Genomic DNA, 14,972 nt, shown 5'->3' with positions numbered 1-14,972 from the left:
ACGCACGTGTCCCTAAGACAAGAGAATGTGTGTTTAAGGAATAGGTGTGCCTCTAGGACAAACAGACATGTGTGCCCCTCAGACAGACACGTGGGCCCATCGTCAAATGTGCGCCCCCAACCGGTGACCATCCGCGCTACCGTTTGTCTGAGAGCGAGCCAACCCAAGCGAGCCCGGCCCCCGGCCCCAGGGCCACACCCCTCGGTCGGGCGCCCCGAACACGCACGCCCCCTGGTGGCCGCTCTCTGGACTCTCCGCCAGAGCGCGCGCCCCGCCCACGAGCCCGTCCCGCCGCAGCGCCTGCGCACTCAAGGCCTTTTACGGCGCCGTAAAGCAACTCGGCCAAACCGCCGGCCGCAGTAAGCTGGTGAGATTCCGCCCGCCCGCGACCCCTCTCCGCGCCGGGCCTTGTCTGCTGCGGGACCCCCCCAGCCTCCCGCGCGCCTGGGGAATCCCTCGGCGTCCGCGATCCCGGGTCTGTCCGCTTCGGCCCACGCAAAGGGTCCGTGAGGACGGTGGGTCCCTCCCCGGCCCCCTGTCGGGTCCACGCTGGCGCGGGGGTCTCGGGGCTCCGGCCTTTCCGCGGCTTAGCTTACTGGCTCCCATCGCAGCCCGGTGGGGGGGGGAGGCAACACTCCCCCTCCCATCTCGCGCGCTGGGCCCTCCCCGTGTAGACGGATGCGCACCTGGGGGGCGTCTTGGAGCCCCTGGACTCCCCCCGCGCTGGTCTTCCCATTACTCACGCAGACCTCGTTGGGGGCAGTCCAGCATCCCCCGACCCCTCCGGCCTCTTACCCCTTCCTGCTCAGTGGGAACGGGGTTCTCAGCTCCTTCTCCCGACTCCACCCTTGGCAGCGGCTTCACACAAGAGTGGGCGAGGGTCGGCGAGGGGGAAGAGAGGGGACCCCCCCCCCATCCGCTCCTTCTTCCCACCCTCACCGCAGGTCAGCGTCGTGGCGGTCTCAGTGCTTGGTGCACTAGGGTGGGAGGATCACAGCGCCCCCTCCTGGCTCCCCCAAACCCCGGGTCTCACAGTCCGCCTCCTCCACCTTATCTCTCACTGTCCCGCTACCTTTCTGGAGGGCACGGAGGTGGAGGGGTTCCCAGCGCCTTCTCGGCGGCCGCCTCCAGTCTTCCTTACAAACGAAAGCCCATCTGCATCTTCAAGGAGGCGTGCTTCGTGCATGCCAGATGGGCCCTATCAGAGCCCTTTCCTCCTGGCTTGTCCCATGTCTGTCGTCTGTCCGTCCCCCAAGCCCCACACCCTCCCGGCTGTTGGTCTTGACACACCCCACTCCCCTCTCTGGTTTCTTTGGCTTTCCGCAGAGGAGAGGCGGGGAAATTTTTTTCAACTGCAGGAAGTCAGCGCTGTCGCTTCTGGAGGCTTGCGGGGGACAGTGCCCGAGAGACCTCTGACGGCCCCCCATCCCTGCCCCCTCCCCCATGCACTAGTTCTCTAGTTGCTCCCACAGGTGGCAGAGGGGGCACGAAGGAGCTTTTCAGTGGGAGCGATCAGCTGGAACTCGAAGGTTGGGATGGTTTCTGGTCCCCCCCCTTCCGGTCTCCTTTTCCTGTCCTCCTCGCCCAACTCTCTCCTCGGCAAAGGTGTAAAGCTACTTTCCCCATTTCCCTTTACTGGAGGAGGCGTGCTTTACGTGCAGGTGGCTGCCCCCTTTCCTTCCTCTCTTCTTTTCCTACATGGGAGGTCAGCGGTGGAGTACACAAAACGGGTGGAGCGGGGCAGTGCTCCTCCACGATCTCCCTCCCCTGACACGCGGTTCCTTGTGTCCCAGCAGCTCGGCGGCAGCATGGAGGCGCGCTTTACGCGCGGGAAGTCGGCGCTGCTGGAGCGCGCACTGGTGCGGCCCCGCACCGAGGTGAGCCTGAGCGCCTTCGCGCTGCTCTTCTCCGAGCTGGTGCAGCACTGCCAGAGCCGGGTCTTCTCAGTGGCCGAGCTGCAGGCGCGCCTGGCTGCCCTGGGCCGCCAGGTGGGCGCACGCGTTCTGGATGCGCTGGTGGCTCGCGAAAAGGGTGCCCGGCGCGAAACCAAGGTGCTGGGTGCCCTGCTCTTCGTCAAGGGCGCGGTGTGGAAGGCGCTGTTCGGCAAGGAGGCCGACAAGCTGGAGCAGGCCAACGATGACGCCCGCACCTTCTACATCATAGAGCGGGAACCGCTCATCAACACCTACATCTCTGTGCCCAAGGAGAACAGCACACTGAACTGTGCCAGCTTCACCGCGGGCATCGTGGAGGCTGTGCTCACACACAGCGGCTTCCCTGCCAAGGTCACGGCGCACTGGCACAAGGGCACCACGCTCATGATCAAGTTTGAGGAGGCGGTCATAGCCCGAGACCGGGCCCTGGAGGGCCGCTGACCCCCACGGGAGATAAAGAATGCAGAGAGTCGCCCCCTTCCCAAATGTGTCTTGTGTCTTGTGTGGGGGGCCTCACAGATCCACCTGACACCTTGACCTAGGTGCCTGCCTCAGGCTGGTGAGGGAGGCCAAGACCCAAGCATGTTTATAATACGGGAGCGAGGTGGGGGTGGGCCAGGTTCCCCCACCCAGCCCGGGATTACAGTTGGGGCTGGGGGGAGGCCAGGGGCAGTGTGGGGGGCAGTCTGCAGAAGGAGTTGCGGTGTTAGCTGGAGGTGGGAGAATGCTGCTACTCTCTGGAATCACAATTGGAGGCCAGGGTGGAGAGCTGGGGTGGGGGTGGGGATCAGGCTAAGAGAGCCTCCTTTAGACGAGAGGCTGGCTTTTTTCTGTAAAGTCCCAGTTAGTGAGTAGTTCATGCCTAGCAGTCTCTGTCCAGCTACCCTGCAGTGTAGACAGCAGTAGGCCAAGGATTGGGTGTGGCTGGGTGCCTAGAAAGCAGGCAGAGTGTGGTGGCTGACCCCTGCGTTAGACCCTTGCTGCTCAAAGTGCATTCCACCACTGGCAGCATCTGCATCTCCTGGGAGCTGGTCAAAGTGTAGACCCTCAGGCCCACCTCATTCATGCCTGCCAACTGCGAGTCTGCATTTTAGCAAGACCCCCGGGGGAGTCCTGTGTACCTTATTTTGAGAAGCAGTGCCCTAGGGCACAGAGTAGGTTGCAACTGGGGTGGCTGGACCCCACCCCCAGAGTTTCAGATTCTGCAGATCTGGGCCGCCTGAAGATTTGCATTTCTAACAAGTTCCCAGGAACTGCTTATGCTCCAGGGGCCACACTTGGAGAGAACTCTGCCTCCAAAGACCTGGGGAAATGGGTGGGCTCACTTCAGAATCATCTGGGTGCCTACAATATTTTGAAGGTAATATCGATGATCTATGAACATATTTATGTTCCTTGTTTATTATTTATTTTTTAAAAGATTTTATATTTATTACAGAGAGCGTGCGCATGAGCATGATTAGGGTCAGAGGGAGAGGGAGAGGCAGACTCCCCACTGAGCGGGGAGCCCAGCGCGGGGCTCGATCCCAGGACCAGAGATCATGACCTGAGCCAAAGGCACATCTTTAATTGACTGAGCCACCCAGGCACGCCTATTTTATTTTTTTTTTTATTTTTATTAAGATTTATTTGAGAGCACGTGAGTGCACAAGCAGGGGGAGCAGCAGGCCGAGGGAGAAGCAGGCTCCCCACTGAGCAGGGAGCTCCATGCGGGGCTCGATCCCGGGACCCCAGGATCATGACCTGAGCAGAAGGCAGACGCTGAACTGACAGCCACCCAGGCGTTCCTTTATTTTATTTTTAAAGATTTTATTTTTAAGTAATCACCCAACAGGGGGCTCAAACTCAACAACCCTGATCAGGATTAAGAGTTGGCATGCTCTACCGACCCAGCCAGCCAGGTGCTCTTGTGTGTTTCTTGTTTAAAAAGTAAAATCTGACGGTTAAGGCAGCCGCTCCTTTCCCTTTGGCCCACCACCCTCCCTGAGTTCCTGGTCACTCCTGCTTCCCAACGTAAATCCTGCCACATCTTTTTTTGGGGGGGGGGATCTTGTTCAAATTTTCCTTCCTTCCCTTCTCCTCCCAGACTTGAATTTATTTTTTCTTTAAAAAAAAATTTTTTTTTTAAAGATTTTGTTTATTTGACAGCGAGAGAGGGAACACAAGCAGGGGGAGCGGGAGAGGGAGAAGCAGGCTTCCCGCTGAGCAGGGAGCCCAATGGGGGGCTCCATCCCAGGACCCTGGGACCATGACCTGAGCCGAAGGCAGACGCTTAACGACTGAGCCACCCAGGCGCCCCCTCCCAGACTTGAATCTCAAGTCTGATGTGAAAGAGAACTTCAGGTGCCCTCGCCTGGGTCCCCTCACTGTTTACGGAGGGCTTAGGGGTAGGGTGGATGCAGCTTCTCAGTTGCTTTTTGGGATGCCTTGTGGAGGTCGGCATGAGGTGGGGAGAGCCCGGGTGCCAAGTCTGATCAGGGGGCGGTTCCAGTTATTCCAGCAAGGGGTGGGATAGGCTTCAGCACCCAGCAAAGGACATGAGCATCCACAGCATAGATGGAACTATTGAGCCCCTACCATGTGTAGCACCGGGGATGGCCTTGGGCAGGAAACAGCTGTTGGCTGGGGGGAGGGGAGGGGCCCCAAGGGAGCTGGGGGAGGGGGTGATCAGGGTGGCAGTCTGAATCGGGTGAGGGGGCAGTGTGTAGGAGGCCAACCAGGATTGGAGATTTGAAGTCCAGGAGGGCGGTCCTCGCAGGGCTGGAAGGTGCAGGATTGGAGGAGTGAGCCGGGGCATGCTGGGAAGCCAGGGAGAAGTGCAGGAGTCCGGGTTTAGCCTCCTGAGGTGCCCCCCCTGGAGTCCCTGGAGAGTGGCTTCTAGGGCCTGCCGGGTGAGGGGCAGATTGCAGAAGCAAGGGGCAAGGGGCAGGAATGGGCCAGGCAGCTCTGTCCAGGGCCCCAGCAGTGAAGGATGCCAGAGAGGAAGAGGGGCTGCTCCCCTAGGGAGGGATGCTGGAGAGCTTGTAGGCTGGGAGAGGGCCCAGGGTCTGTCTCTCCCTGCTGAGGGTGCATAGGGACTTGTGGACAAGGGAGGTGTGAACAATCTGTAGGTTGGGGCGGAGGGGGGGAGGTAAGAACAGATCGGGCCGGTTTCCCATTGAAGTGGCTCTGACAGGATGCTTTGGGCTGCAGATACAGTCTCTACTGAAGCCCCAGATTCGGGGGGGGGGGGGACGGGATGGGGGAGTGGAGTAAGGAAGAGGAACCCAGCACCAGCCCTTGGTGAACCAGGCAGGCGTGATGCCTCCCCTCATTTAATAGACCACGAAGCAGGTTCTGAGAGAAGAGGTCATTTGCCCATGGATACACATTCATTTTTCCACAGATATTTATTGAACACTTGCTATGGGTCAGGTGCTGGGTCACAGCTGAGAACAAAACAAAAGCTCCTGCTCTCCTGAAGGTCACATTCAAGCCGGGGGCGGGGGGGGGGGGGGTGGGGGTGGGGGGAGATGAGAGCACACAGATCAGTGAATGACACATTTTCTTGGAAGGGGAAGACTTTGTGGTGAGAAAGTAGGGTGAGATAAAAGGGATCTGGAGTCAGGGGTGTCATTTTAAGTGGGAGGGAGGGGGAGCCCAGGATAGCCCTCACTGAGGAGCAAGGGGGGAGGGCATGTGCAAAGGCCCTGAGGCAGGGGTGAGCCTCCATGTGTAAGGGCCAGTGTGGAGGCTGGTGTGGGCGCTGGGGTTGGGGGAGGAGAGAGCGGAGGTGAAGCTGGGGAAACAAGGCAAGCTGCAGGGATTCTGCAATCACAAAGCACCCTGTAAGACTTTGGGTTTTGTTTTTTGTTTATTTTTCTCAGAGCCAGAAGGAAACTTCTGGAAGGTGTGGGACAGTGAAGAAGGAGATTGAGGCAAGCTAGGATGAGGGCTACACCAAAGCAGTTGCTGGAGGTGGTGAGCAGAGGGCAGATTCTGCACATGGATTTCCCTGAGGATTCGGGGGTGGGGGGCAGTGAGGGAAACAGGTGCTGAGTGTGACCCCAACGTTGGCCTGAGGGGCAGAGTGGGTAGGCAGTTACGCACTGGCCTGGAGTTCCAAGGGGGATCTGGAGGAGGCAGAAATCGGGTGAGCAGTGGGTAGACAACAGGTGACCTAGAGCTAGCTCTAGCCCTGGCCCTTCCTGGCCCCAGGACCCCTGGGTGCCCCTGGAGCGCCCTCCCCAGCCCCCTTGGCCCGGCCCCTGGCTCCCAGGTCCTGGGTGGTCCAGTGTGGGCCTCTCCTCATGGATTCCCCTCCAGGGGGCCTGAGAACCACGTGAGCAGACTGGTTGTTCCTTTTTTAGGCTAGGAATTGGGGGTGGGGTGGGCGGGCGAGGAGTTTAACGCGGTGTGTCCTGCCGTCCTGGCCTGCCCCCTCCTCAGCCTCTGGTGCAGGGACTGACCCCGACCAAGCCTGGGGCTGGTGCCACCTACACCCCCCGAAACCCGTGCCAGGACGGGGCCAGCACTTTGGACTGGGTGAGCAGGCCACCCTTGGGCCTGCCGGCATTTGCTGAGTGCCTTCTGTGTACCAGGCCCCAGGGGTGGGGTGGGGGTATGGTCTCCTCCTGACTCCAGCAGACGGTGGGTGGGCCTGACAGAGGAAGCACACCGGGGCCTGAGGCAGCCGCCACTGCTCCGAGGTGGTCCTCTGAGCACTCGAAGGCAGGGATGTGGGGACAGCCAGCTGGGCTGAGGAGGAAGGGACAGGCCCTCTGGGGAGTTGGCAGGAGCCTGGGGGTGGGTCAACAGCCCTTCTTCCGATTGGGCAGGAGAAAATGTGGCCGGGCCCTCAGCCACAAGTGGTTGAGGGTCCTCAGAGCCCAGCTGTGGGCCTGGCTGTTTCTGTGTCTGGGGCAGGGGAGCGACACAGGGGTGCACCTGGCAGGTGGGCTGGGGACTGTCAGGGTCTGGGTCTCGGAGCACGTCCCGGTGAACCCCAGGGGGCCGAGGTGGCGGGTGGGCGGTCAGCACGTGGCCAGCCGGTCACACACCCAGCCGTCCAGCCGGCTGCCGCAGAAGGCATCGTTCCACTCTCCGGAGCCCTGCATCATCACGCAGTCCTCGCCCTGGCCCCCGTTGTTGGGCTCCCCTGGCCGCCAGTTGCTGGAGCAGAAGGATCAGAGAATGGGTGAGGAGGAAGGAGCCCTACTGCCTTCAGCCTCGACACATCCGTCAGTCTGGGCCCTGCCCACCCCATCCCTGCAGCCCAGGAGTACCCTCCCCCCACATCCCCTCACCTCTACCTGGGTCTGCCCCCCAAGCCGGTCATTGCAGAGAGGCACCCCCTCTCTGAGTCGGGGCCTCGCCCCTGCCACATTCCCCCTCCTTACCTATAGTTCAGGGGGCCCTGGTCCATCCAGATAAACTCCCCCTCTCTGTCCAGGTCCCGGAGGCCAATCCAGGTGCCCTTCCTGTTGGCATGTCTGACCAGGAAGTCCTGGGGAGCAGGACAGAACTGGAAGGGCTGGGGAGTTGTGCCCGGGTCCCTCCCACCATGCAAGAGGTCGAGGTGGGGGTCCACACCCCCCTGCCCACTGAGCCCAGGCCCACCTGCTCCTCTTGGCTGTGGATGCTGACCAGCCGCCCTCGCAGTTTGCTGCAGGCAAACCGGGCCTGGATCCACCTCTTGGGGCCCTCACCGAAGTAGTAGCACTTCCTCTGGAAGTTGACCCACTTCTCGGGGCACATGTTACACAGGGAGCCTGGAGTGGAGGAGAGGCTCAGGGGGGCAGCTGTGGCGGGCACCATGGTTGGCATCGTGGTGGATGCTGTGGCTGGCGCCGTGGTGGGCACCGTGGTGGATGCCGTGGCTGGCACTGTGGTGTATGCTGTGGCTGGCGCCATGGCAGGTGCCGTGGTTGACACCATGGTGGGCACCATGGTGGATGCTGTGGCTGGCACCGTGGTGGATGCCGTGGCTGGCACCGTGGTGTATGCTGTGGCTGGCACCGTGGCAGGCGCCATGGCTGACACCATGGCGGGTACCGTGGTGGATGCTGTGGCTGGCACCGTGGTGGATGCCGTGGCTGGCACTGTGGCTGGCGCTGTGGTGGACGCCGTGGCTGGTGCTGTGGCTGGCACCGTGGGTTCGATAGGCAGAGTGTGTGGCAGCATCTCTCCCGGAGTCACCCCTGGGGTCCGGGCTGAAAGCAGACCCACCCCAGAGCCTAACAAAGTCTTGCAGGCTGCCTTCTCTGGAGCTCTGACGCCAATGTGCTCCCCGGCAGGAGCAGCTCAACAGCCCACACCATTGCCACGAAGACCCCCACCAGAGCAGAGTGCCCACCATGGACACCCAACATCAAGGCCAGCAGCACCTCGGCCTCCGCCAGCACCATCCCCACAAAGAGACCCACAGTCAGCAGCGGACCAGTTACCACTGGCATCCGCACGTCATCTGCTCCACGGCCAGTGGCACCTCAGCCACCAAGTGTAGTTTGTCAGCACCGCAAACACCTTCACGGTCAGAAGCACCTCAACCGCCAACACCGTGGCAATGAACGCCAAGCCCTGCCACTGACACCTTCGTCACCACCATCATCACCAGAGGGACCCAGGATTGCCGGCAACCTCTCTCTGCTGCCACCACCACGGCCAACGCCACTGCCGACGTGGTGGGGCCAAGATTGCAGCATTGCTTCCCCCGTGTCTTGTCCCCACCATCGGCTCCGATAACAGCCCTGGTCACCCTTGCTACCAGCACCCCCCAAACCAGACTCTTGCTACGTTTGGGGAAACGGAGATGATTTTTGTCTAGTTGGAGGGATTGATCGGGAGAACTTATGGAGGGCTGGGTCCGCCTGGCCTCGACCTGGGGCCACCTTGGTCTCTGTCTCCTCTTGCGCCCACCCCGAGGAAGCTCTTAGGCACTGTCGCCACCACCCAGCACTCCCAGGTGTGAGGTTAAACCCACTGCTACTGGGTTGACTAGCTCTTGATTTAAAATAGATTTTCTTGGACTGATGTGCAGGGAAGGCTCCATAGCTTTCGGGGAAGTTTTTAAGGGGCCTGGGGTCCACAACCTCTGGGAGGAACAAAGCTGCATGTGTTTCTCACACGTGAACCAGTGACCTGTACGTGGCCCGTTGGTGCAGGGAGGGCAGGGCACGTTAAAACAGGAAGAGAGTATCTCTGGGCACTTGAAGATCATTTTGAAGGGTAGGGTGCCTGGGTGGCTCAGTCAGTTAAGCATCCGACTCTTGATTCCTGCTCAGGTCATGATCTCAGGGTCGTGAGATCGAGCCCCGCAGCAGGCTGTGTGCTCAGCACAGAGTCTGCTTGTCCCTCTCCCTCTGCTCCTCCCCCCCCCCCCCCCCGTTCAAGCTCTCGCTCTCGCTCTCTCTCTCTCAAATAAATAAAGACATAAAATCTTTGGTCGGGGGGAAGAAAACTTCGAGGAAAGTGCCCTGGCTGTGTGTTGCGTAGTCATCGAGAGACAGCCCTGCAGCTGGGCTCAGGCCCCAGGCCACCCCAGGGACTGGGTAGGAATTGGAAGGTCATCCATCAGAGCGAATGTGGTCCAGAGCCCTCCCCAGAGGGACCACAGCCGGGTTTCTTGTTGAGATTCCCACAGCCACACAGTGTCCCAGGGGACTGCACTCCTTCACACCAAGCACAGAGCCTTCCTCTTTTCTTTGCCATTTGGGGCAGCTGGGGCTTCCCAGAGGTGGAAAACCAAAAATCAAGGGTAGGGGTGAGAGTGGGGAGGACATCAGGGCAGGAACACCCAGGTTCCTATCCCAGGTTAAAGGCACACTGATCGAATGTCTGCCTTTCCTGCAGCCTGCTGCGCAGCCCCCCTGACCCTCATGACCACCAGCATCGCCCCCATCGCTGCAGAGGTGACCCCCCTTGTCCCCCCTGGCTGGGTCAGACAGTCTTCCGGGAGGGCCATGGCTGAGGGCATCGTGCTGACGACTCTCTGCTGAGCCACAATGGGCAGAGGAGGGAGAGACAAAGAGAACCCAGAGATGGCAAACAATGCTTTTACCTGGAGGAAGAAAAAAGTGTTCGAGCGCCCCCCGCGCCCCCGCCCACCTGCTCGAGGTCCATAGAGGGAAGAAGCTGGACTCAGAAAGAAACTCTTGTGTGTCCCCCATGGACCCTGCCACACACATAAGCACACACCCATCCACGTTGTCACATGCACACGTCTACCACACATTCAAATGCACATCACCACACACCTGTGTTGTCACACGCATGTCCTAACACACCAACTCACCGTTGGACGTGTGTAGCTCTATCCACAGCTTCACCACCTCCTCCTGGAGTCTTTCCAGTGAATGTAAGGCTGTGTGTCTCTCGTTCAAGCCTTGGGTGATCGGGTGGGGCATAGCGGTCAGAGACAAACTTACAGCACCCCCCACCCCCCCCATCCCCTCCCAAGGCTCACTCAGGGACTTGAGGTTGCTCAGGTCCGAACGAAGTCCTTCCAGGCTCCTGGAGAGCTCAGAGTCTGATGGGGGTGGGCTGGTGTCAGGGTTGGGAGTCCCAGAGCCCCCAGCCACTGGTCCCTCCCAGCTCTAGAACTCCCCCCCCTTCCCAATTTCTCACCCTGAGCTTTCATTCTCTTCTGTTCAGCTTGAATTTCCTCCATGTTCTGTGACACCTGGGCAGCTGGTTGCAAGGGAGGAGACTCAGTGGTAAGCCAGTCCTCAGGGCCCTCCCCAGTCTCCCATCCCCCCCCGCCCCCCATGTCTTCAGGTCATTTTGTAGTGCACTGTGCCCACAAGTTAATCCAAGTTAACCCCAACCCCTCTCCTCCTCCTAGACCCGAGCTGACATCCCTCACCCTGGGCTTTCTGGGCCATCCGGTCCCCGTTGTGTCTTTCCAAGTCCTTGGCAACCCGAGAGACTGGTGCGGCAGGAGAGAAGATGTGTCTTCAGGAGCCAGGAAGGCAGGGTCCTGAATCGCTCCCCTCCCCCGCCCCAAGTGCCGGACCCCCTCACATGGTCACAGGGCCTGAAGCTTTTCATTTTTCATTTTTGGGGCAAGAGTACTCAGGAAAATGCAGGCCAGAATAGAATGAATACCTGTCCCTCCCCCCACCCAGAAGCAAATGTAAATGCAACAGGCATTTCTTGAAAGCTCACTGGACAAGGGTCTAAGTGCTTCATAGGCTTAGCTTGTTTCTGCCTTGATAGCCCTGAAATGATGCCCATTTTGCAGGTGAGGGAACTGAGGCCTGGAGCAATTACGCAGCATTCCATCAGGCACTTCTCAGTGCCCCCTCCCCTCCAAGAGTCTCTGGGTTTTCACCCCCAGGGGAGGGGGAAATGCAGGCTGACCCTCAGTTCCGGGGCCGGCGGGGGGAGGGGACACCGGAGCCCAGCCCTTCCCCACGTCCCACAGTGGTCAGTGGCAGAAGCAGGACAAGAGAGCCCCTCCCCTGCCTTGGCCCCTCCATACCGTTCCGGGCAGCGGTTACTTCTAGCTGTTTCAGGTTCTGCACAGTGTCCCAGTCTGGGGAGGAGAGAAGAGGAGGGGAGGAGATGGGTTTCCGGGTGCGCCCCCCCCACAACCCACCTGTCAGCTGGGGTTGGAGGCCTTGGGCATACTGTGCAGGAGGTGTGGAAAGGGCAGGAGACAGGGGTGCTGGACGAGGTGGGGAGCTCTCAAGGGTGGGCAGAAGGGGCTTGGGAGGGGGCTGGTGAGGACAAGGCGGGAGAGACGCTGGGGAAATGGGACTCCAAGGGGTGTGTTGGGCTCCCCGGGGTCGGAAAGTGGGCTTCTGGGAGGGAACACAAGAGGGAGACAGCATGGGGCCGAGGGTATCCTCACGCCAGAAGAGAAGCAGGGCCAGCAGCCCGGCCCACAGCAGGGTGGTCGCCAGCCCCACCAGCACCAGCTGCACCCCGTGCCCACAGCATCGCCGCCTTCTGGAAAACTTTGGGAACTCTGCTGGGTCTGGGGAGAACACCGGAGGGGGAAAGAAGGTTGAGATCGGGCTTCAACTGCTGTCTCCCCATCACCCAGAGCCCCCAAGCCCTGGGAGCCTGTCCAGAGCCCACACTAAGGCAGTGGGTCTCAGAGGACCCCCAGCCTCCTCTGCATGCCTTCCCTGCCGTCTGTCATACCCACCACCGAGCACCCCATCCCCGGACTCTGTCCCTCTCTGCATCCGTGCCCCTCTGACTCTGTCCCTCCCGCCGTCCAGCCCCACGTCTGCCACTCCTTCTGCCTGCGCCCCGGTGGTCAGCAAGCCTGACTGGGGGCCAGGTCACTGTCCAGAAAGATGGGCCCAGGACCAGGAGCCGAGACCCTTCCTCCACGGCCCCTCATCAGATGGCCAGCCCCCACCCAGCTCTCACCGTGATCCTCTTCCCTTTTATGGGTTCAGTTACCCACTCACACGCCCACGCTCGATCTCCAGCCTCATGCCCAGAAAGCTGGGTCCTCCCTCCCCTGGGACCCCCAGCCCTCACCCTGGGCCTGGCCCAAACTCAGGACATCGGCTTTCAGTTCTTCCTCAATATCCGAGCTCTTCCCCAGCCTTTTCCCTGGATGTCAGAGCCCCCGGGGGCCTCACCCCAATCCCTGGGTCCCCCAAGACTCTACCTTGTGGCCCCACCATGGGTCCAGGCCCCCTCCCCTCATCCTGGCTGTGAGGATTCATCACGCCGAATTCCCCTTGTTCTGAGTCCCTGTTCTACTTGGCTTCTAATTCTATCTGGCTCCCAGCACCCCGGCTGGAGCGGGGGTTTTTTGTTGGAGGGCGTTGAGTCAGGGAAGGGAGGGTTCTGTGGCTTCCCTCTCCTGCCTGGCTCTGTTCCCGGAAGGCCTGTCGGGGCTCACCTCCCCCTGGCCTCTGGCTGGGCCTTCTTCCCAGAGAGAGACCCAGGAGCCCCTCTCCTCTCCTGGGTGAAAGGTAGGAGGTCAGGTGCTTGGTTTTGTCAGTGTCAGCTCCAGAGACTCCTCTCACCTGAGTACGAATGCTCTTCCATGGCAGTCTTGCTTGGATTCTCCCAGTGACAGGCTGCTCACCACCAGACAAAGCAGTCTACTTAACAGGTAATCGCTCCGGCCGGGATCTGGATTCTAATGAGCAGGAAGGGTAGATGTCAGGCTCCGGACAGCATGTGGGACCTGAGGAGCTCAGTGACCATTGGCTGATTTTGTTTAATCCATGTCCAGGAGTCAATGTTGCATTTAACTGGGAGATGCAGGTGGTATGGAGGGTCACAGGCCTGAGACCAGAGGTGGGCACCCCGGAGTCCAGCACATGCAAAGTACACAGCAAGTGCTTGATAAACGTGGCAAGAAAGTCATTCGTCCAACTTCCTCATCCATAAAATGCCTATGTTAATAATACCTACGCCTAAGGGCCGTGATGTGCTTCTCATGAATATGTAAAGTGCTCTGAACAAGGCCCGGCACATAGCACCACAAATAGAATCAGCTTGTTACTATTGCTGCCTGTGCAAACTTGGCCTGGGACTCCATCTTTCTGAGCCTCAGTTTCCTCTCTATAAAATGGGAATGATGATCGCACCCAACTCAGGAGATCGTGGTAGGATCAAATGAGATAATAATGTGTGTGAGGCTTTCAGCGAGGTGCCCCATGCACACAGTGGGTCCTCAGATCCTAAACACTTATGAGGCATCCACTGTGTGCCCGTTCCTGCAGGGAGGGGCAGAATCTCTGACACCAGACCTCAGTTTCCTCCTTTGCCAACGTGCCCAAAGCATCTTTAGAGTCTCTTGACTCTGGGGCGCCCGAATGGGTGTTCAACTCGCGGTTTCGGCTCAGGTCATGATCTCAGGCTTGTGAGATCAAGCTCCAAGTTGGGCTCCGGGCTCAGTGGGGAGTCTGCTTCAGAGTCTCTTCCTCTTCCTCAGCCCCTTCCCCAGTTTGTGTGCGCTGTCTCTCTCTCTCTCTCTCTCTCAAATAAATAAATAAATCTTTTGGGCACCTGGGTGGCTCAGTTGGTTAAGCGACTGCCTTCGGCTCAGGTCATGATCCTGGAGTTCCAGGATCGAGTCCCACATCAGGTTCCCTGCTCAGCAAGGAGCCTGCTTCTCCCTCTGACCCAACCCCCTCTCAGGTACTCTCTCTCATTCTCGCTCTCTCAAATAAATAAATAAATCTTTAAAAAAAATCTTTAAAAAGTCTCTTGACTTTAAAGACCGTGCCAAAGACTATGGGTTTGGGGGTCAGACAAGCCTCTTGTCTGAGGTTACAGGCTGTCTCTCTTGCTGTATGACTCTGGGCAAGTCACTTCCCCTCTCTGAGCATTGGAGAAGTGGAGACGTGTGGTGACCAGGCTCTGATTAATGGCGGCTCAAACTGGATCTTCCGCCGTCGTGGAAGAAGCCAGAGGTGTCACCATCCCGCCGCCCAACCTGCGTGAACCCATGCCGGACAGGCCTGGGGCTGAGTCCTGGCTTCTCCCTGAAGGCGCAGCCTAATTGGCTCATCTGTCAACCAGGGATTTCGGTGTGCGAGGCCCTGGCACACAGTTGCTGCTCGGTTAACCTACTGGTGGGGCGCTGGGGAAACTGAGGCACCAAGAAAGTCATTCGTCCATGTCACACAGTGGTGGGACTGGGACTTGAACCCAGGACATGTGACGTTGGAACCTATTTGCTCAACCATGGGGGTGGGGAGGGGGGACATGACCTCCTGGTAGGTGTCTGCTGGTAACCTGACACCAGGCCTGACGCCAGGCCCTCTATCTAACACCAGAGTTCCCAGCCCCTGCTTCCAGCCTTCCATGGCTCTCCACGGCCCCCTGCGGTCAACCCCCAGCACACCCCCCAGGCTCATCTGTTCTTTGCAATCATGCCAGGCGCTGACTTCTACTTCCCCAACCCAGGACCCTGCACCTCCAGTGATCCCGTCCATGCTGCCCACCACCCACCGCCCTTCCCTCATGCAGAACTCCCCTTGCGCATCCCTCAAGACTCAGCCTGGAGGTCACTTCTTACAGGGAACCTTTCCTGTCCACTTCCCAGGGCCAGCCCCACACGTGCACAGAGGGTCACTT

General features: G+C 59.6%; 3 protein-coding genes across 16 annotated transcripts in view; 1 reads left to right on the top strand and 2 right to left on the bottom strand.

The window, feature by feature from the left end:
• PCP2 (Purkinje cell protein 2) overlaps window positions 1-1,276 on the bottom strand; it is a 36,019-nt gene extending 34,743 nt beyond the window's left edge. For 3 of the 4 annotated variants that reach the window (XM_027584780.2, XM_027584781.2, XM_027584782.2), the window contains exon 1: window positions 796-1,003. The gene's annotated coding sequence lies outside the window, so the exon portion shown is untranslated. Of the gene's footprint in view, window positions 1-795; window positions 1,004-1,072 lie in introns of those variants that run through there. The other variant, XM_027584784.2, reaches the window with a different exon arrangement.
• On the top strand, window positions 243-2,414 carry TRAPPC5 (trafficking protein particle complex 5). 9 transcript variants are annotated; one of them, XM_027584772.2, is made up of 3 exons: window positions 315-515; window positions 1,327-1,529; window positions 1,797-2,414. In XM_027584772.2, exon 3 carries the CDS (start codon window positions 1,809-1,811, stop codon window positions 2,373-2,375), a length of 567 nt encoding a protein of 188 aa, XP_027440573.1. In that variant the 5' UTR covers window positions 315-515; window positions 1,327-1,529; window positions 1,797-1,808; the 3' UTR covers window positions 2,376-2,414. The 9 variants fall into 9 exon arrangements, with proteins under 9 accessions (XP_027440579.1, XP_027440576.1, XP_027440573.1 ...); XM_027584773.2 differs by having other exon boundaries at window positions 1,794-2,414; XM_035728064.1 differs by having other exon boundaries at window positions 352-367.
• Window positions 2,415-5,891: 3,477 nt separating this feature from the next.
• FCER2 (Fc fragment of IgE receptor II) lies at window positions 5,892-13,633 on the bottom strand. 3 transcript variants are annotated; one of them, XM_027581693.2, is made up of 10 exons: window positions 12,908-13,633; window positions 11,767-11,892; window positions 11,395-11,448; window positions 10,777-10,839; window positions 10,539-10,601; window positions 10,378-10,440; window positions 10,207-10,296; window positions 7,533-7,684; window positions 7,313-7,419; window positions 5,892-7,085 (listed from the first exon to the last, which is right to left on the bottom strand). In XM_027581693.2, exons 1-10 carry the CDS (start codon window positions 12,927-12,929, stop codon window positions 6,947-6,949), a joined length of 879 nt encoding a protein of 292 aa, XP_027437494.1. In that variant the 5' UTR covers window positions 12,930-13,633; the 3' UTR covers window positions 5,892-6,946. The 3 variants fall into 3 exon arrangements, with proteins under 3 accessions (XP_027437494.1, XP_027437493.1, XP_027437492.1); XM_027581692.2 differs by lacking the exon at window positions 12,908-13,633 and adding an exon at window positions 12,544-12,655; XM_027581691.1 differs by lacking the exons at window positions 5,892-7,085; window positions 7,313-7,419; window positions 7,533-7,684; window positions 12,908-13,633 and adding exons at window positions 9,314-9,903; window positions 12,544-12,655.
• Window positions 13,634-14,972: the final 1,339 nt, after the last annotated feature.

The sequence above is a fragment of the Zalophus californianus genome, chromosome 1 (genome assembly GCF_009762305.2).
Source record: "Zalophus californianus isolate mZalCal1 chromosome 1, mZalCal1.pri.v2, whole genome shotgun sequence".
NCBI lineage: Eukaryota > Metazoa > Chordata > Mammalia > Carnivora > Otariidae > Zalophus > Zalophus californianus.
Note: the sequence above shows the minus strand (reverse complement) of the source record. Positions and strands in the feature narration are given on the sequence as shown.